Source organism: Myotis yumanensis, unplaced genomic scaffold, assembly GCF_028538775.1.
Source record: "Myotis yumanensis isolate MYYU_CA2020_CCGP unplaced genomic scaffold, mMyoYum1.0.hap1 SCAF_3, whole genome shotgun sequence".
Taxonomy (NCBI): domain Eukaryota; kingdom Metazoa; phylum Chordata; class Mammalia; order Chiroptera; family Vespertilionidae; genus Myotis; species Myotis yumanensis.
In genome coordinates this window covers 162,390,012-162,411,808 of record NW_027223754.1, presented here as the reverse complement: position 1 = coordinate 162,411,808, position 21,797 = coordinate 162,390,012, and the positions used below count along the sequence as shown (strand labels likewise).

Here is a 21,797-nt window from a genome sequence, read left to right as displayed (position 1 = left end):
TTCAAAGTGATGAATAGCAAGAACCTACAACCAAGATTACTCTACCCAGCAAAGCTATCATTTAGAATTGAAGGTCAAATAAAGAGCTTCACAGACAAGAAAAAGCTAAAGGAGTTCATTACCACCAAACAAGTATTATATGAAATTCTTTAAGAAGAGGAAGAAGAAAAAGGTAAAGATAAAAATTATGTACAACAAAGTGACAACAAATACATATCTATCAACAAGTGAATCTAAAAATCAAGTGAATAAAAAATCTGATGAACAGAATAAACTGGTGAATATAATAGAATCAGGGGCATAGAAAGGGAGTGGACTGACAATTCTCAGAGGGAAGGGGGTGAAGGGTGTGCGGGAAGAGACTGGACAAAAATCGTACACCTATGGACAAGGACAGTGGGGGGATTAGGGCATGGGGTGGGGTGGGAACTGGGTGGAGGGGAGCAATGGTGGGGGGGGGGAAGAGGAACAACTGTAATAATCTGAATAAAGATTTATTTTAAAAAAGAAAGAAAGAATGCATGCACCCCTATGTTCATAGCAGCACAATTTACAATAGCTAAGATCAGGAAATAGCCCAAGTGCCCATCAGTAGATGAGTGGATAAAAAAGCTGTGGTACATTTACACCAGGGAGTACTATGTAACAGTAAAAAAGAAGGATCTCTTACCCTTTGAGATAGCATGGAGAGACCTGAAGAGTATTATCCTAAGTGAAATAAGACAGTCAGAGAAAGACAAGGATCACATGATCTCACTCATATGTGGAATCTAATGAACAAAGTAAACTGATAAACAAAATAGATCCGGAGACATAAAAGCATGGAACAGACTGTTGAATCTCAAAGGGAAGGTGTGGTGGGTGGGTGGGAAAAGATCAACCAAAGAACATGTATGCATATATGCATACCCCATGGACACAGATAATAGGGTGGTGAAGGCCTGGGGCGGTGGGTGGGAGCAGGCCAGAAGGGATCAATGGGGGAGTGGGGACATATGTAATACTTTCAACAATACAGATTTTTTAAAAATAGAACCCCTATATAATACTAATATATATTTAAAATTAACCTTACACATTCAAAACTCAGTGATAAAAAGACTTACTTTAGATAAATACACATTGTTAAAGTAATAATAAATTTTGCTTGGATTGTGTGGTCATAAAGCAGAAAACAATGACAATTTATTATTTCAGCTATACAAGCTGAACAAAATGGAAGTAACTGGCATATGAACCATATTCTCTTATTAATGGACTAGAGGCCCGATGCACAAAATTTGTGCAAGGGTAGGCCTTGCTTCCCCTAGCTGCCGGTACCAGCGTCCCTCTGGCACCCGGGACCTGGGCTTCCCTCCAGCTGCCAGCAGGAACCAGGGAACCAGGCTTCCCTTACAGCCCTGGCTTAGTCCGGAAGGTTTGTCCAGAAGGACATCTGGAAAGATGTCTGGTCTAATTAGCATATTATGCTTTTATTATTATAGACTAGAGGCCCGGTGCACAAAAATTTGTGCACTCGGGGGGGAGAGGGGGTCCCTCAGTCCGGCCTGTGCCCTCTCGCAGTCTGGGACCCCTCAGGAGATAACAACCTGCTGGCTTAGGCCTGCTCCCGGGTGGCAGAGGGCAGGCCCAATCCCTAGGTGCAGCCCCTGGTCGGGCTCAGAGCAGGGCCGATTGGGGAGTTGGGGCGCCACCCCCTGTCATGCACAGAGCAGGGCGGATCTGGAGGTTGCGATGCCACCCCTAGTCACGCTTAGGGTAGGGCCGATTGGGGGGTTGGGGCACCACCCCCTGTCACACTCAAGGCAGGGTCGATAGGGAAGTTGCGGGGCCACCCCCTGCCACGCACAGAGCAGGGCCGATCAGGAGGTTGCGGCGCCACCCCCTGTCATGCACAGAGCAGAGGCCATCAGGGGGGTTGGGGCTCTGTACCCTGTCACACACAGAGCAGGGCCGATCAGGGGTTTGGGGAGCTCCCCCCTGTCACACACAGAGCAGGGCCGATCAGGGGTTTGGGGAGCTCCCCCCTGTCACGCACAGAGCAGGGCCCATCAGGGGGTTGAGGAGCTCCCCCCGTCACGCACAGAGCAGGGCCCATCAGGGGGTTGAGGAGCTCCCCCCTGTCACGCACAGAGCAGGGCCCATCAGGGGGGTTGGGGCTCCATACCCTGTCACACACAGAGCAGGGCCCATCAGGGGTTTGGGGAGCTCCCCCCTGTCATGCACAGAGCAGGGTCAATCAGCGGGTTGGGGAGCTCCCCCGTCACACACAGAGTAGGGCCGATCAGGGGGTTGAGGAGCTGGCCCCTGTCACACACAGAGCAGGGCCGATCAGGGGGTTGGGGCGCCGCCACTGTCACACTCAGGGCAGGGCCAATGGGGAGGTTATGGCTCTACCCCGCCTCACATAGAGCAGGGCCCGTGGGGGGGGTGGTTGGGGCGCCGCCCTCTATCACCCACAGAGCAGGGCCGATCAGGGGGTTGGGGCGCTGCCCCCTGTCACACACAGAGCCGCAGGGCAATCAGGGGGTTTGGGCGCTGCCCCCTGTCACGCTGATCCCAGTGCCCCGAGGCCTCGAGGCTCCGCTGATCCCCCCCCAGCAGGGTCACAGATCCGGGTCCCAGACCGCACAGACAGCCTTGCCTGCTGCCGCCTGCCTTCAGTATGCAAATTAGCCGCCATCTTGTTGCTTCAGGGTGGGGGTCCCCACTGCTGTGCCTGGCCAGTCTGGGTGAGGGGCTGAGGGCCGTTTTCAGGCTGGTGGGCGACTGAAGCTCCAAACCTCTCCTTTTTTTCTTTTTTTTTTATTCTGGCATTTATTTACCTTCTATGGCTGTCACTGGAGCTGAGAGCCGGCTTTCTCTCTGAGAGCCGGCTTTTTCTCTCGGCTGAAAGCAGGTTTCTGGCCTTTGTTTTCTGTATTCAAAACAATGTTGCGACTCCAGCTCTGAGATCCCGGCTGACTGACAGGAGGTTTCTGGGGTTTTGTTTATCTTCTATAAATGTTACAATGTTTCCAACTGAAGCTCAGAGGCCAGCAAGGCAGGCGGGGAACGTTGGAGTCCTCTGTCACTGAAGGAAGCAAGCCTCCCTGTTCACATCAGCTGCCTGGCTGCCGGCCGCCATCTTGGCTGACAGTTAATTTGCATATCTCCCTGATTAGCCAATGGGAAGGGTAGCAGTCGTACGCTAATTACCATGTTTCTCTTTTATTAATGTAGATTAGCTTAGTCCTGGTTATCTGAAGAATGTCTTTGCCAGTTTTACCAGGAGAAAGATCATAATATCCACAATTAGCATCACCAATTCATAAAATGACAAAAAAGATCTTTGAAATCATCTAGTCAAATACCCTCCTTTTGCAGATTAGAATTCTAAGGCTCAGAGAGGGACAGGGAATGTTTTATATAACTAAAATGTTTTAAAATAGCCAAAACCGGTTTGGCTCAGTGGATAGAACATCAGCCTGTGGACTGAAGGGTCCCGGGTTCGATTCCGGTCAAGGGCATGTACCTGGGTTGTGGGCACATCCCCAGTAGGAGGTGTGCAGGAGGCAGCTAATCGATGTTTCTCTCTCATCGATGTTTCTGACTCTCTATCTCTCTCCCTTCCTCTCTATAAAAAATCAATAAAATATATTTTTTTAAAAAATAAAATAAAATGTTTTAAAATATATTTTTATTGATTTCAGATAGGGAGAGAGAGAGAGATAGAAACAGCAATGATGAGAGAGAATCATTGACGGGCTGCCTCCTACATACCCCCTACTGGAGATGGAGCCTGCAACCTAGGCATGTGCTCTTGACTGGAATCAAACCCAGGACCCTTCAGCCCGCAGGCCGACACTCTATCCACAGAGCCAAACCAGCTAGGGCTATATAACTAAAATTTATTAATGTAGTTGAGGTTGTTGTTTTTTTACAGGAAGGGAACATTTTCGTTTTTGTTTTTTAGAGGGAGGAAGGGAGAGAGAAAGATGTGAGAGAGAAACATTGATCAGTTGCCTCCCTTACGTGCCCTGACCAGGGATCCAATCAAAACCTATGTATGTGCTCTGACTGAGAATCAAACCAGCCATCTTTTGGTGTACAGGATGACACTCCAACCAACCGTGCTACATGGGCCAAGGCTGTAGTTGAGATTTTTTTAACTGCCATGTATAATTATTTGCTATTTATATATGTTTATTTGTGTGTGTTGTGTGTGTATATATAACAGGATGGTTTTCAAAAGAAAATCTGGACAATTTCAACCAAGTTATTGTGAAAACCTCAAATATTAAGTTAAGCCAATTAGCTTAGTAAATTCAGTCTCTGGAAAATAAACATATGCATTTGCTTGTTTGCTTTGTTTTAACCTAGTTTCCAAACATTTTTTAGTTTGAAAAAGTCTAAAAGAGGAAACCTTTTTTGTTCTTTTCCTATGGAAGAAACCATTGGTTTTAAGGGCTACATTTTCCAGTTTGATGAACACTGAATGAACCCAGGTATATGAATCAATATGTGCTATGATAGCCTCAATAAATATAATTCCTTAAAAGTCTGACTGTAGCAACAACAAATATATACTGAGCACTAATAATGTTCCAGATGCTAATGCACAGAAAACACAAAGATAATCAACATGAATTCTGCCCTTGAGGAGTTGATGGAGGAGGAGTGAAGGCAATTCAAGGAGGAAAATCACAAATGCCAAAAGAAGATACAGGTGCAGTCCTGGGGGAGTTCAGAGAAAGAAGCTTTAAAAAAGCTTCCTAGAAAATGTGACATTTGAAGAGCCTTGATTATTGACCCATTTGGTAGTGAATGAGGAAAGAGTATTCAGGCAAAACAAAGAGCAAAGGGGGGGGGGGTGTTGGGGTCCAGCCCCAGCAGGTTCAGGGGTCCCCAAAGGTGTGGACGGAGTCGGAGAAGAATGAGTGACATGGAGACAGCGTTCAGTTGATCAGCAGCCTAGCCAGGATCTCCAGTCAAGTTCTGTCTAGGATCTCCAGCCAAGTTCTGGTGTTCATTGTCTTGTTACATCTGTATTTATACCAGTTGATTTTAATCCTGTCAATTTCTATTGCAAAGGTTAGGGCGTTTCTTATCTACATTCCAGGGAGTAAAGATTATGCCGGAAGCCGGTCCATCCTTGCTGCTTGACACAGTCGCTGCAGGAAAGAAACATCTGCACAGTATATGTTTCAAGGGACCTGGCATATATAGCATATTGTTCTTAACATGTTTGCTCTCCTTAGCGCCATGTGTTTTAATCAAGGTCACCTCTCTGAGAAAGGTCGTTTCCCCAGGTGGGGATTTTTCCCTAAGGTTAGGGAGGAGATACAACCCCTTAATTAAGTGCCAGGTGGGTAGTTAAGCTACATAATCTTTACTCCCTGGAATGGAGATAAGAAACGCCCTAACCTTTGTAATAGAAATTGACAGGATTAAAATCGGCTGGTATAAATACGGATGTAACAAGACAATAAACATCAGATCCTCATCAGATCCTGATCAGTTCCTAACCAGAACTCCGACCAGAACTTTGGCTGGAGATCCTGGCTAGAGGTCCTGACTAGGCTGCTGATCAACTGAAGGCTGTCTTTGTGTCATTTCTTCTTCGCCGACTCCGTCCACACCTTTGGGGACCCCTGGACCTGCTGGGATTGGACCCCAAAAAGATTATGTAGCTCAAGCATGATTGTTTGTAGTTAAAGTGATTAACTACCCGCCTGGCACTTAGTTAAGAGGTTTTATCCCCTCCCTAACTTCAGGGAAAAATCCCTACCTGGGGAAACAACCTTTCTCAGAGAGGTGACCTTGGTTAAAACACATAGTGCTAAGGGGAGCAAACATATTAAGAACAGTATGCTATATATGCCAGGTCCCTTGAAACATATGCTGTGCAGATGTTTCTTTCCTGCAGCGACTGTGTCAAGCAGCAAGGATGGACCGGCTTCCGGCAGGGGAAAAAAGAATAAGTTAGAAAAGCACAGGTGTGCATGTTTGGAATTTAACTGCAGACAAGGGAGGATAGCAGAAAAAAAGTGACTTGGGTTGGAGTATACAGGTCTTGAATGTCCGCCCAAGCCAATTAGAGAGAGTCATGGAAAGTTTGTTAGCAGGGGAATGTATTCAGAACTATGCTTTAGGAAAATAAATCTAGTAGCTACACATTACACGGATTGAAGCAGGAAGACTCATTAGGAGACTAATGCAGAGGTCAGGGTAAAAAATGATAAGGAAAATGGAGAAGAGGACATGAATATGAGACATTGCAAGTGTCAGGAATTAAAAGTGATTTGCAAATACCAATTTCTGACCCATAGAAACTGAGATAATAAATGTTTGTTGTTTTAGGGTAATTTGTTATATAGTAATCAATAACTACCGCAGTTTGTTTCTTCTGGATTCTTCAGAACAAATGCTACAAAGTGGTGGTTGTAGACTTATCTTGAGATTTTAAGGTTGATGTTGTTGTTAATGCTCACCAGAGAATATTTTCTTCCCATTGATTTTTAGAGAGAGGGGAAGAGAGGGAAGAGGGAAGGAGGGAAAGAGAAGCATTGATGTGGAGACACATCGATTGGTTGTCTCCCTCAAGTGCCCTCTCCCAGGGCTGAGGATCCAACCTATAACCCAGATATGTGACTTTGACTGGGAAGCAAAACCTCGAACCCTCCGTGTGAGGGCCAATGCTCTAATCACTAAGCAACCTTTTGGTGTACAGGATGACGCTCCAACCAACTGAGCCACCTGGCCAGGGTCTGAATCATTATTTTAAAATAGTATTAATAGTATTAACTTTCGAGGGCCATTGTGAGGGCTATGCAAATTAGTTTTTTAACTGCCTGTATTACCATGAAATATATGGGTGCTTAGCAAATGAAAGTCTCTCCCTACCTTGTACGTCCCTACCTTATTTGGCTTTTCTCAGAACTTTCTGAAATCTGTCCCCAATAGAAATTGGGTCAATGCTTTTTTTGCTTAATTCTCAGATATTATTCCATTTTAATGATCCAAACCAGAAGAAATATAAAATCTCAGGCTCACCCCAGTCCTACTGAATTGGAATATGGCTTTTTACAAACTCTCTTGGTGATTCACAAGCACATTAAAATGTGAGAAGCACTGAACTGGTAGCCACCTCAAACTTAATATGGCCAAAACAGAGCCCACACACCCTCTTCAAATCTGCTCTATGCCAGGCTTTGCCATCTAAGTAAATAGCATAACCCATATGTTCATGCCAAAAACTTGGGAGTCATCTTTGACAGCTCCCTCTCCTGTGCCCTCCATGTATAAACAATCACCAAGCCTACTTCCAAAATAGGTCTGCATCTATCCCTTTCCATCTCTGTACTCATGTCTGGGCCACCATCTTCTCTCACCAGGATTATAGCAGCTAGGGCTGACTTATCCAGTAGTCACAGCTGGCACAGTGCCTAGTCCCCACCATTAAGGTTAAATAAAATGTTTTCGTGTGTTATTTATATATATAAAAGGCTAATATGCAAAGTGTCCCCTTGGGAGTTCAACGGGGAGACCGGGAGTTCCATTGCTGGCTATAACGTGTGCTGACCACCAGGGGGTGGCACAGAATGAAGGCCCTGGCCAGCAGCCAGAAGGCCTTGTTTGGCTCTGATCGACAGCCAGGCTTAGGGATCCTACCCGTGGCTCGAATTCCATGTACCGGGCCTCTAGTATTAATATATTTGTCTTTATGCCAATAATCATAAAATATAATTTTTAATATTGCTTTTATGGAGAAAGAAGCCTATAAAGGCAACGTGCCTAGAGTCTACAAAATGTTATAATGGGGCTGAGCTGGTGTGGCTTGGTGGTTGAACACTGACCTATGAACCAGGAGGTCACAGTTCGATTCTAGGTCAGGGCACATGCCCAGGTTGTGGGCTCGATCCCCAGTGTAGGTGTGCAGGAGGCAGCTGATCAATGATAGTCTCTCACCATTAATGTTTCTATCTCTCTCTCCCTTCCTCTCTGAAACTAACAAAAATATATTATTTTTTTTAAAAAAGAAAAGTCATAATGGGGCTCTGGCAGCAACAACCTTTTAACTAACTGGTCTTTCTCTTCCATTACTGCATCTGTATAATCCACTCTCCATTCAACAGTCTGAGTATTCTTGTTGTGGCCTCTCTTTTTTTGCATTAAAGTATAACGTCTATAAGTAAAATGCACATATTTTAAGTGTACTATGCGATGAATTTTTACATAAATACACACTCATAACCACCAACCACATCAAGATACTAATCCTTCTCAAATTTTTATTTCAACTAATGACATGCCCTTATACAAAATCTTCCATGCTCTCCCAACCCACTTGGAATAACATCAAACTACTAAACCTGGTTTACAAAGCCACACGTGACCCAACCTCTACCTAGTTCTCAAACTTCATCTTGTACCCCTCCCTTACCATGCTCCAGCTACCAGCCTTTAAATTCTTCAACGTGCCAAGATGTTCCAGCCTTGGAGCTTTTGACCTAGCTGTGCATCCTCTGCCTTCTCCTAAAGCTCCTCCTGAAGATGTTCACAGGGCTGGCTATTTGTAATTCAGATCTCAGTTTAAATGTCACTACCTCAGAGGCTGGCCTTCCCTGATAAGGCAATCTAGAGCTGCACCCAGTCACCTTTTCTCAAAATCACCTTGATTACGGAGTGCTTATTTTTCTCTTACTGGACTGCAACCTCCTTTGGGGAGGTTTTGTTATCTCTTGTACTTCAAAAAGCCAGTTAACAGTACCTGACACATGGTAGCTACCCAATGAAATGTTTCACTGAATGAAATGCTAATATGACAAATAATATACGATAAAGTGTAGCATTAGCTGGAGAAGCATGGATAGCACGCTTCTGTGAAAAACGGAGCCTGAGTTTGACTGAACCAAGCCAGTCAGTGAAAGGATTAAATGAGGTAAAAACCCATGGCAAGTAAGTGGTCCCTATCTTTTACTTTCTTATTCCTTCTAAATATGCCCAAATAGAACCATCCTTACCGAGGATTATGGGCTTGTTTTGCTTCAACAAACAGAAATTTAAAAAGAAACTCCGAATCCTCGCCTTCAGAAAACCAATTGTAGCACACCCATTCTGAGTTCCAGCCCGCTTCCATTCCTCCCAGGGTAGCCAACGCGGCCCCGCCCCTTCCGCTGACCCCACCGACAGGAAGTCCGGCCACCAGGAGACCCCGCCCCGGGCTCCAGGCCCTGCCCCTGGTCGGCACGTAAGGCTACGTAAAGCGTTAGGGGTTTCGCGACAGCCCAGGCCCCACCCCTTAGGCCACACGTCGCGTAGGTCTTCCCGTAGGACACTGCGCCACCGCACACGCAGCTTTACGAACCCAGAACAGCAACGCCCCGCCTCCTGTCTCACTTCTTCACCTCCCCGCCCCCTCCCAGTTTCGCGACTCCTAGCCCGGCGCTCCCGCTATAATCACGTGATTGCCTCATCCGGGTCCTTTGCGTTCTCTCTCCCTCTCCCAACATGGCGGCCTCAGGTGAGTGAGCGGCCGAGTGCGTCCAAGGACCGGGTTCCCAAGCCACTCTCCGAGCCTGATCTCCTGATTCCCTGGAGTCGGGGAATCGGCGGCACTGCTTCCCTTGGGATTGGGAGGCTGCGGCAGGCTGGCGACTTGGCCCGGCTAGGTTACCGCCTCGGGATATTTAAGGGGGAGGGGGAGGGGAAGGACACCTTTCCCCTCACCCCCTTTCCACCCCATCTGCGCGAGGTTGGAGCGGGGAGTAATGATGGACTCTGGCTTGAGTTGGAACGGAGAGGAGGCACAGAAAGATCGGCGGGAGGCGGGAGGCCTTCTCGGAGACCCGAAGCGCTGTGCCAGCGGGAAGGCGTGGAGGAAAGGAGGAGGCGGTTGGCGCGCGGACGGGTGCACGCTAGACCAGGGCTCCCGGGCGCGAGGCCGTTGCGGACGGGAGTGGGGGCAGGGGGTGGGGGGGTGGGGCAGTTAGAACCCGAGCGCGAGTAGCTGGAGGGGCGGGAGGTGGCAGTGGTGCGCGTGCGCGGGAGGAGAGCTGAAGGTAGTGGAGACGGGCGCGCCTTGAAAGCACGCGCCGGAGCGCAGATGGCAAGATTTTAGGCGCCTGTGTTGTTTTATGTCCTTCCACTTCCCCTTTTGGCGTGTGGCCCGGCCTGTGGATTGCAAGGGTCTGCGTTAGGCTTGGAGGTTGAAGTTAACAGTTAAGTGGGATTGGGAAACCCACTGGTGCACCCACGTGTTGGAAGAGAGGAAGCAGGGTGGAGTCAGATTCCTAGTAAGTCAACACATTTTTACTGAACGCAAACTAGACTAGCATGGTTCATGGTGTTAGAGATACAGTGATGAGCAAGATCAGATCCCTTGACAGCTTCCATTTTGGTTGAATTTTTATACCTTCAATGGTGGGATTCAGCTCTTTTTTTAATTTTTTTCTGAGATAATTGAACAACTAGGAATGGTTTTAAAATAATACTAGTTGCTCGAGTTGGTTTCTGTTTAGACTTCTTGGAGGGAGGGAATATCACTGCCATGCAATTCTATTTACATTTCTAATGAAATTAGCAGTGAGCTGTGCAGCATTTTGTAGCATTAATTTGGTTTTGGGGACATAAACGGTGGGCATTCCTAATCTGAGGATTCAACCCACAGGGATGGAAAATATTGGGGGGGGGGGGGGTGTTGTGTTGCTGGCGTGTACTATGTAGTTAGCCTGTACTGGGCATGTATAGACTTTGTATTACTCCCTAAACAGTACAGTGTAACAACTCTTTACATACCATAACTTTGTATTAGGTATTAGAAGTAATTTAGAGGTGATTTAAAGTAAACGGGAGGATTTTGTAGTGTATATGCAAATACTATGCTATTCTGAATAAAGTACTTGAGCATATGAGGAATTTTAGTATCCACAGAGGCCCAGGAACCAACCCCCTACAATACCAAGGATCGACTAGTTCCTTTTCCCTGGCCCAACCTTGAATACTACAAAATATTTATTGAGCCCCTGCTGTCTCTGGACACTCATTTACCCCCAAGAATTTATCATCTCTTATTACATAGGAGACTAAGGATTGTGTATGTCTTTGGAGAATGTTGAGGGAATTGAGATGCATTTGAACATCATACCTTTTCATCAATGTAGCACTAGACAATTAACCAAGCACTTTTATGTCTCTTGTCTCGTTTAATGCTCTGAGATAAATGTAGCTAGATGGTGGTATCTCTCCCAGCTGAAGAAGATGAAATTATTTGTTCAAGGTCATACTGTATGCAGGTGGCAGAGCAAAGTCGAAATCTTTGAGACTCCTGACTCTTCTCCATTATCAACTTGGAAATAACAAGGTTGGCTTCCATGTCATAAGTTCTGGGTGCTGCCCAAAAGCTTCATCTGAAACAAAGTGCTTATTCAGCCTGCATTTGCCATCATAACAGCTTAGTGTCATATTTAGTGAGAAAGCTATACTCCCTTTCTCTGTAACTTTTGTGGAATTTTTTAAAGTGGAAGACATGTTAGCTATTTGTGTCGTTGATTTCACAGAGTTGAGTGAAAATCAGAAGGGTCAACGGGATTTGCTTAGTGATAGCTCCTGTTCCATATTTACTCTTCCTTGGAAGCTCTCATCTCCTTTAATTCCTAAATCTCTTTAGATTGTGAACTATGCTAGTATCTGACAGTCTGCCCTTGAAGAATTTGGAGTTTATCAAAATTCTTTACCTACTTTGAATCTTTTCCAATTAATAACACTAATTTTGTTGAGTGACCAGTATTCCCAGATATTGGTCACTCAACCAATATGGCTGTGGTGATTCTATGTAATAAAAGGGTGACATGCAAATTGACCCTAACGGCAGAATGACCAGAACGACTGCTAGACCATTAACTATGAGGCGCACTGACCACCTCTTTGTCCTTTTCCGAGGCCGGCAGGCTCCAATCGCCTGATGGCAAACAAGGAACCAGGGATGGGTGCCAGGCCAAGGCCCCCGCCCTGCCAGTGCCCGGCCAGTTGCCCCACACGCAGAGGGTGACCCATTGTGGGGGTAGGGCCAGCAAGTGGGCAGAAACAGCCCACCTCTTGGTCCCTTCCCCCGGCTGTCAGGCACCTATCACCAGATGGCAAAAGGGAACCGTGGGTGGGTGGCGGCAAGGGGCAGGGCTGGCTTTGGGCAGCTGGGGAAGATGGTCCTGATCGCAGGCCAGGCCTAGGCACCATACCTGCACACAAATTTCGTGTGCCGGGCCTCAAGTAAAACTATAAAATTCTCAGAGTGTAATTTCAGTATATTTCTTGATGTTAAATGTTTGATACAGGTTAATTTTTGGGACTAAAATGCTTTAAAACTGGAAATCGTATTTATATATGCCCACAAAAGGCCTTTTTCATTTGCTTAACACTTATAAAATGCCATTATATGTGGGATCTTGTTTGATTGTTTTTTATAGAAAGAGGATTGTGTCCAAAGATGGTTTTTGTACATCACTTGGTACAGCTGAACCTTATAGTTAGTTAAAAATAGTTACATTGGTTGCTATAGATGCTGTTCACATATTACCTATTTTCAAATCCCATCCTCTATCTACCATGTATGTTACTCTGGGAATAATATACTCAGAATCAGAAGGCCAAAACTAAAACTTAATGAAAATCAAGTACAAATACAGAGAGTAGTGTCAAAGTAAAATGTTTCTAAGTAAATGTCATTTAAATATACACTTTATACAGCCTTGATATATAATTCACATACCATATATGTATGGCTTAGAATGCAATATCTTACTATTTGGTATTAGTCTCAAAACAGCCTAGAATTTATTCTCTTTTCATGATGGTGTGAGAAAGAATGAACTTCAGGTGGGTGTGTTTGTTTGTTTTTTGACCAAGTGCTTATTTGTAATTAAGTATGTGTATGTACATTTTTAAGTGCATATACCAAAGTCAGTTTCTCAGATTTGTGATAAATATTGCTTTGGTCCTAATGGTAGGAAAATGCCCAAAGCAAGAAGTTTTTCTTAAATTTTTATAGCTCCTCTCTTACAGATAATCTCCAAGTACTTTGTGTAGTGGTTAGCATGATGTGTTTATTTTTTATTTTTATAATTATCAAATTGAGTGGAAAGGTGAGGAAGGGGCAGTAGGCATTTTCCTCAGACTGTCAAGATGAAATTGGGCAGAGAAGAAGGGTTCATATTTACCTGAACCCAGGGGTTGAAGTAATGGAGCTTATTAGTTCTGACTTAGTCTTTATTCTCTACTCTGCTGAACTATAATGCAGTAAAGGTAAGGCCTCTCAACATCATGATATCGCTTGTATGAAACCTCTTCAGTCTGGGCTCTAATTACTGTAGTTCTAGATACTCTTGTATTTGGGTACATTGATTGCATTTATACAATGCTGTTTCTTTAAGGACACATTTGTTAATCACTATTCTTTCATTCTGGAGGATATGGCGAGATTCACTTCCTTTAAAAGAAACAGCTTATCCATTAGCAGTCATTTATCCTCACCCCTCCTCCAACATTAATCTGTTTCTTTGTATTTACCTGTTCTGAATATCTTATACAATATGTGGACTTTGTTATTAGCTTCCTTCACTTAGCATGTTTTCAGGATTCATTTGTATTGTAGGATGTGTGGGAACTCAGTCCTTATTGCCAAATTGTATGGACATCTATATTTTATTTATCCATTCATCAGTTAATGGACATTTGGGTTGTTTCCAGGTTTTTTTTTGCCTAGTATGAATAATACTGCTGTGATCTTATACAGGTTTTTATGACACTTTCTGACTTTCTTAGCCTGTGGTTACTAAAACATTCAAAAGAGTTGATAACCCTATAAAATAAGTGGGACTTAGTCTGACAGGATCTAAAATTAAGAAACCTAATTTTTTTTTTTTTTTTTTTTTAATAATTTTTATTTCTTAAAGTATTACAAAGAGTATTACATATGTCTCCTTTTTCCCCCCCATGATATTCCCCCGGCCCCTACCCCCCGCCCCCCCCGCCCCGTGTCTTGTGTCCATTGGTTAATCTTATATGCATGCATATAAGTCCTTCAGTTGGTCTCTTAATCCCCCCCCAACCCTCCCCAGGCTCCCCATTGTAGTTTAACATTCTGTTCAATGTTGCTCTGCTTCTGTATCTACACCTGTTCATCAGTCCATACTGGTCCCCTTTATTTGTCCCAACCTCACTGGAGTAGTCTCAACCTCACCAGGGCCGTCTGAGCCTCACCAGGGCCGTTTCAACCTCACCGGGGTCGTCCCTACCTCACGGGGGCCGTTTCAACCTGACCGGGGTTGTCCCTACCACGCCGGGGCCGTTTCGACCTGACTGGGGTCGTCCCTACCTCACGGGGGCCGTTTCGACCTCACCGGGGTTGTCCCTACCACACCGGGGCTGTTTCAACCTGACCGGGGTTGTCCCTACCACACCGGGGCTGTTTCAACCTGACCGGGGTTGTCCCTACCACACCGGGGCCGTTTCGACCTGACTGGGGTCGTCCCTACCTCACGGGGGCCGTTTCAACCTGACCGGGGTTGTCCCTACCACGCCGGGGCCGTTTCGACCTGACTGGGGTCGTCCCTACCTCACGGGGGCTGTTTCAACCTCACCGGGGTCGTCCCTACCTCACGGGGGCCGTTTCAACCTGACCGGGGTTGTCCCTACCACGCCGGGGCCGATTCGACCTGACTGGGGTTGTCCCTACCTCACGGGGGCCGTTTCAACCTCACCGGGGTTGTCCCTACCACACCGGGGCTGTTTCAACCTGACCGGAGTTGTCCCTACCACACCGGGGCCGTTTCGACCTGACTGGGGTCGTCCCTACCTCACGGGGGCCGTTTCAACCTGACCGGGGTTGTCCCTACCACGCCGGGGCCGAAGAAACCTAATTTTTGACAAAGCCTTGTTACTCGAACTCCCCTTCCTAAATAAGAGATTAAGAAAGGTGCAGGAGTAGACGGCATTGTACAACCAAAAAGCTTTATTGCTTATAGTACTTTTGTCAAGTGTGTTTCCTTCCACGTCCTACGTGGAGTAGGGTTCGGTATCTGAAAGAGGAGCCGCACAACAAATGAGAGAAAAAGACACGAAATAATTTTGCAATATTGGGGGACCAGGCGGGCAAGTCCAACTCAAGGAGAGGGCCTATCTCAGGCTGCTCTAAGCTTTTATTTGATCTGGGATAGCCCTAGGGTAAGGAGGTTTGAATGACACATGGATTAGCTCATTGGTAGACAATTTCCAGAAATAGGTAGAATATCTGATCAACAAGGATCTACACCAGTATCTAAGGAATTAAGGGAACTAAGGTGGGGATGCTTCAGCTATTATTACCTAAATTAACTGGGTGGTGCAGTTCTTACCTTTGCTAGGACTTCAAAGGTTACTAGCTTTTGGGGGTCTCTGTCTAAACTCAGCTAGTGAAGACAATGAATGGACTCCGGCAACTTTAAGATGTCCTCTGTTTTGAAATACAGAACTATCAGCCAGTCTCTGGATTTTATCACTCCAACAGCTGCCAATTGTGTTTCTATTACCAATACAAAGAAAGCATATTTTCTACATTCTGCAACCTGATAATCCTGAATACTTGGTTTATTGCCGTCACTTTGCTGCTGCTGTACTTTATGTTGGGCTAACATTTCCTTTTATTTGTCCTTTTATTTATTGTGAAAATAACACTTAGAACAGTGGTCCTCAACCAGGGGCAATTTTGTCTCCCCCCAGGAGGCATATAGCAGTGTCTGGAGGCATTTTTTATTGTGGGGTGGGGACTTTTTTATTGGCATCTAATGAATAGAAACTAGAGATGCTAGTAACATTCTGCAATGCACAGGACAGTCCCCTCAACAGAATTACCTAGCCTACAATGTCAGTGGTGTAGAAATTGAGAAACTGACAGAGTTAAGTTGATTTGTTGTCTTTATTTTTTTATATATCACTAGAGGCCTGGTGCACAAAAATTTGTGCACTTGGGGGGGTGTCCCCCAGCCCAGCCTGTGCCCTCTCGCAGTCTGGGACCCCTCAGGAGATAACAACCTGCTGGCTTAGGCCTACTCCTGGGTGGCAGAGGGCAGGCCCAATCCCTAGGTGCAGCCCCTGGTCAGGCTCAGAGCAGGGCAGATTTGGGAGTTGGGGCGCTGCCCCGTCCTGCACAGAGCAGAGGGGATCGGGAGGTTACGATGCCACCCTCAGTCACGCTCAGGGTAGGGCCGATAGGGGAGTTGGGGCACCGCCCCCTGTCACTCACAGAGCAGGGCAGATCAGGGGGTTGGGGCTCTGCACCCTGTCACACTCAGGGCAGGGCCAATGGGGAGGTTATGGCTCTACCCTGTAACACACAGAGCAAGGCCCCTGGAGGGGGGTTGGGGCGCCACCCTCTATCACCCACAGAGCAGGGCCGATCAGGGGGTTGGGGCACCGCCACTGTCACACTCAGGGCCGGACCGATAGAGAGGTTATGGCTCTACCCTGTCACACACAGAGCAGGGCCCGGGGGGCGGGGGGGATTGGGGTGCCGCACCCTTTCACACACAGAGCAGGGCCGATCTGAGGGTTGGGGAGCTCTCCCCTGTCACACACAGAGCTGCAGGGCGATCAGGGGATTGGGGAGCTCCCCCCTATCAGGCACAGAGCAGGGCTGATCAGGGGGGTTGGGCGCTGCCCCCTGTCACACTGATCCCAGTGCCGGGAGCCTCGCTGCTCCACTGATCCCTGTGCCGGGAGGCATATTACCCTTTTACTATATAAAATAGAGGCCTGGTGCACGGGTAGGGGCTGGCTGGTTTGCCCTGAAGGGTGTCCTGGATCAGGGTGGGGATTCCCCACTGGGGTGCCTGGCCAGTCTGGGTGAGGGGCTGAGGGCTGTTTTCCGGAAGCGGTTGACTGAAGCTCCCAACCGCTCCTTTTTTTCTTTTTTTCTTTTTTTATTCTGGGCCAGCTTTAGCTCTGAAGCCTCGCTGCTGAAAACATCGATACAATGTTGCGGTGGCTGGCTGAAGCCCGGCTGAATTTCTGGGGTTTTGTTTAGCTTCTTATTTGCAACATAGTACATAGTTGCTTAGAGTTGCAGCTGAGAGGCTGGCAGCGGCAGGCAGGGAATGTTGGAGTCTGCAGTCACTGAAGCAGCAAGCCTCCCTGCTCCCTTCAATGCATGGCTGCCGGCCGCCATCTTGGCTGACAGTTAATTTGCATAAGGATTTGCTGATTAGCCAATGGGAAGGGTAGCGGTCGTACGCTAATTACCATGTTTCTCTTTTATTAGTGTAGATAACAAATTGTGTTTATTGAGAATGCTAGAGATGTATTATTTCTTGTTTAAGGACATGTAGTCTTAATTTTGAAAAATACTTTCTTTTTAAAATGTCTTAAAAATACATTTTTATTGATTTCGGCGAGGAGAGGAAGAGATAGTAACATCAATGATGAGAGAGAATTATGGGTGGGCTGCCTCCTGCACACCCCACACTGGGAATGGAGCCTGCAACTTGGGCATGTGCTCTGACCAGGAATCAAACCGTGACCTCCTGGTTCATAGGTTGGTGCTCAACCACTGAGCCATGCCAGCTGGGTTTAAGATCTATTATTTAACCTATATGAGTCTAAAAGAGCTTCACAAGTGGTCGGCCCTCTACCTTCAGGTGTCTCATGGGCAGATGTCACCAATTGTTAACGGAAAAAAACATTAGGGGGGGAAAAGGTATGCTATGTAGTTAGGTCTGCAATGGTTGCATGTGTATAGACAATATACACTTTTTTCTTGTCATTATTCCCTAAATACAGTTTAACTATATAGCATTTACATTGTTTTTGGTATTATAAGTAATCTATAAATGACTTAAAGTATATGGGAGGATGAGTTAAAATACATCATTTCATATAAAAGTCGTGAGCATCTGAGGATTTGGGTATTCATGGGGGAAGGAGCTTGGGACTGTGGATACCTAGAGATCACTGTACCCAGTGCTTGTCAGTAAGTTACGATTGTAATTGAGGCAGCAGGCAGGCAGAGGATTTAATAAAATTTCTGGACACGTGTTTCCTCTATCCCCTCTTAGCCCATGTGGGTTTGGTCTTAAATTGGGGCTTGTTTTGTGAGGTTGTTGGTTTAACTTTTTAACCAATTGGATTAAAGAAAAATGAGAGTTACGTAGATCAGTTGGATCATTGTGGCAAGGGATTGATAAACCTTGAGTATTAAAAACAATGTTTTACCTTATAAAGAGAAGAACTTTGATGAAACCCCAAACATGTTGTGGGCCTAGATATTGGAGGAGCAAAGGGCATAGAGGATTTAGAGAACATAGTTTCTCCGTTTTGGGAATAAAATAGAGTGAAGCAAACATTGGCATGCACTTTAGACTTGTTGATTTTGCTATTTAAAGGCTGGTTTCTTTAAATCTGCTGCTTATATTGTGATTGAGTCAGTTCTGCTAGATTTAAAGAAACTTAAGTTAGAAACCTTATGAAATAATTTTTGCCTGAACTAAATGAAATCTGTCGTCATCCAACATGGATTTCTCAACCAGAAATTTTTAGAGTGGGCAGTGACAAAATCAGGGGAAATGGAGATGTATGATTTGAAAAGGCATTCTACAACAGTGCTTTAATATTTTTTAGTAATTTGTTTTGCTTATTATTTTTGGAATTTCAAATAACATTGAAGGAGACTTGTTTGTCAAGAGTCAAGGGGTAAAAATTGAGAAATCCTGATCGAGAAAGTTGATTTAAGCCAAAATCAGACCAAAGGGCAAGTTAGTTTCAGATTCTGTAGTTTTATTAGATATGTATGTAGAACAAAGGGTAAAGGGATACCTTAATCAAATTCTTATTAATCTTATGTTTAACTTGGACGAACCACTAGTTCTATTTTTGTTCCAATAACCAGGCAGGTTAATAATTGATCATACCTGATGACATAGATTAAGTCCTGTGAGGGTAAGGTGCTCTAGCTAGTATCTTACTAGTCCCAGACAGTGTATTTGAACTAGAGGGCATAGAGAAATCTAAAATAAGCCTATATACTATAAGTTTTCTACCTCACAGGTATGCTTTATGTCTTATTCAAATTAGCTTTTTAAACTTTTCCCTAGGCTTTTGCATATGAGCCAGGAGCAGTATCACTGCTATAGTACCCAACCTCTGCATAACTACTTTCTTTGGAAGCATAAAACAGATCCAGTATAACCTGGTTGATCATAAATTATACTTTTGGAGAAGGAATAGTATTAATTCACTTGAGAGAAGCATGGAAACTTCACATTCAAGGCCATCTTTCCCTGTATTATTGCAGCCAGGTTCATCTGGCTTGCACATTGAGACCATAATACTTCGAGTTCTTGCTGTGTCCAAAAGATTGTTCATAACATTCATCGCAAACAGGACTTTATAGGATTAAGTTGGACTTTAAAAGAAAGGCAGATACCAAGTGAGAGAGCACCCTTTTTAGTTAAGCAAATGGTGCATCAAGTTACAGATTTTTCTTGGATTGAAAATTGGAGATTTGGAACATGGAGGATGAACTCATGGCTATAAAAGCCATGAAACTGATGTTTGTTACAACAAAGCTTCTTACTTTTACCATGTAGTGACTGCTCTCGGGAGCCAGTTCTAGAACTTAACTTAGTCCTTTCAGCTCTCTGCATTAGCTGTTGATTGATGCCATCTCAGAAGTGCTGAGGACTAGATAGTCAGAGAGCCAAGGTCAGTCCAGTAAATGGAGTCTTGGAGATTCTTGAAGATTTCATGACTGGAAAACATTTAAATGTGTTGATTCTTAGGGATTTCTTAGTTATTCCCTTTAGTACAATATCTCGTTTTCATATGTAGTGTTAAGGTAGGGGAGGAGATAAAAAATTTTTTCTGGAGGGCGGAGAGATCCAGCTATGTATATGAACCTTACCATTTTAACACTTTCAAATGACAGTGAGTACAACATGTTACCATGATTATTATAACCTGCCATGGAACTAACAACAAACTGCTTAGAGGCTGGGGCCCCTTTGGGAAGAGCCCAGAACTTGGTATGCAAAACCCTGGGTTTAATTCTGGCTCTGCCATCCAGTAGTTCTGTAACTTCAGCATAGTCATTTTGTCTCCGAGTTTTTGTTTCTTTTTCTGTAAATTTTTATAGCACTGATTCCTACCTCATATGGTTATTTTACAAGTATCAGACAATCTTCAAAAGTGTCATACAGCCCAGTCGGTGTAGCTCAGTGGTTTAGTGTCAACCCAGGAACCAAGAGGTCTCCAGTTCAATTCCCAGTCAGGGCACATGCTCGGTTTGTGGGCTCTATCCCCAGTAGGGACCATGCAGGAGGCAGTTAGTTGATGATGTTCCTCTCTCATCAATGTTTCTATCTCTCTCCCTTCTCTCTCTAAAAATCAATAAAAACATCTTTTTTTAAAAAAGTAAACAGTAATAAGTGTCATACAGAATGTTATAGGGATAGGAATTTTGTTTCTATTTCTTTGTATCCCAGGAACAACAAATGTTGTAACCTGTTTAAAATGCAAGTAGTTGCTAAATTAAAAATCTCAAATTATATGAGTGAATAGAGTAGGGAATAAAAAGGTTGCCCTCATCCTAGCCTTTCTCCACATAAGGCACACTTGAAAATCCTTCTAGACCCTTTTTCATGCATAAAAATAATGTGTATTTAAACAAAGGGACTTAAATAAGTATTCTGCAACCTTTTTTTTTTTTTTTACTCTTTCGGCTTTCTGTGCCAGTATATTGTGTTTTCTTATTTACAAATGCATAGTATTCATATAAATGCCATCATCCAATCCTTTGATAAACCTTTATGTTGCGTTGTGTTTTGTTTGAGATGGGGAGAGAAAGAAACATGGATCAACTGCCTCCTGCACACCCCCTACCAGGGCATCAAGCCTGAAACCTGGGCATGTGCCCTGACTGGGAATTAAACCAGCAACTCTTTGGTGCATTGGACAAGGCCCAACTAATAAGCCACACCAGCCAGTTGCTTTCTTTATAAATATATTTAACAGTAGTACATTGTATAACCCTGTAAATACCCAGGTATTGATTAATAATCTTTCTGCCCTTTTTAAAACAGCAAAAAAGAAGAATAAGAAGGGGAAGACTATCTCCCTAACAGACTTTCTGGCTGAGGATGGAGGAACTGGTGGGGGAAGCACTTATGTCCCCAAACCAGTCAGCTGGGCCGATGAAACAGACGACTTGGAAGGCGATGGTAATTTTCCTTTTTCATTATCTCCTAGACAAAACCTATTCCATAATAGTGGTTCACATTTGTAATTTGAAAGAACTCATTTTGTAGAACCTGAAATACTATGTTTTTGTATTTTATGGAATTTTAGGTTTAGGCTGTGAGAGTTTGTAATAGGGACTAAAGTTGTGACTCAAGAAAGCTAGTTCTGGCTCTTGCATGAACAAATTTTTCTTAAGGCACTATCCTTTTTAAGTCATTCATTTGAAAAGTAAGAACTAGGTTGTTTCCTTTTAGGTTTAAACTTCTATGATGTCCTCATAAAATAATACTGCAATGTAATCTATAAGCTGCTTATACTGAGAGTCAAGAAAATTCATTCTAGGAGCTGTTATTATGAAGTCACAGTGTCTCTGGGTAAATAAAAGTGGTCTGATAAAAAGGTATAGGAATGGTAACTATGGTGGAGAAATATAGCAGAGTCATGGGATGTCATTTAGATAAGTTTTATACTTTGAAGGACTAGGCAGGAGCTACATATAATTGGATATGGGATAAATCTGATTACCCATGTTTTTTGTTTTTCTAAAAGCTTTC

The 21,797-nt window shown here is 44.5% G+C and overlaps 1 protein-coding gene across 4 annotated transcripts in view; it reads left to right on the top strand.

The window, feature by feature from the left end:
• Positions 1–9,348: 9,348 nt before the first annotated feature.
• The window catches only part of EIF4B (eukaryotic translation initiation factor 4B), a 32,020-nt gene continuing 19,571 nt past the window's right edge, over positions 9,349–21,797 (top strand). For 2 of the 4 annotated variants that reach the window (XM_070410173.1, XM_070410172.1), the window contains exons 1-2: positions 9,349–9,505; positions 21,087–21,224. In XM_070410173.1, the coding sequence (XP_070266274.1) occupies positions 9,493–9,505; positions 21,087–21,224 (151 nt within the window). In that variant the 5' untranslated portion in view covers positions 9,349–9,492. The remainder of the gene's footprint in view (positions 9,506–21,086; positions 21,225–21,797) is intronic. The other 2 variants (XM_070410175.1, XM_070410174.1) reach the window with 1 other exon arrangement.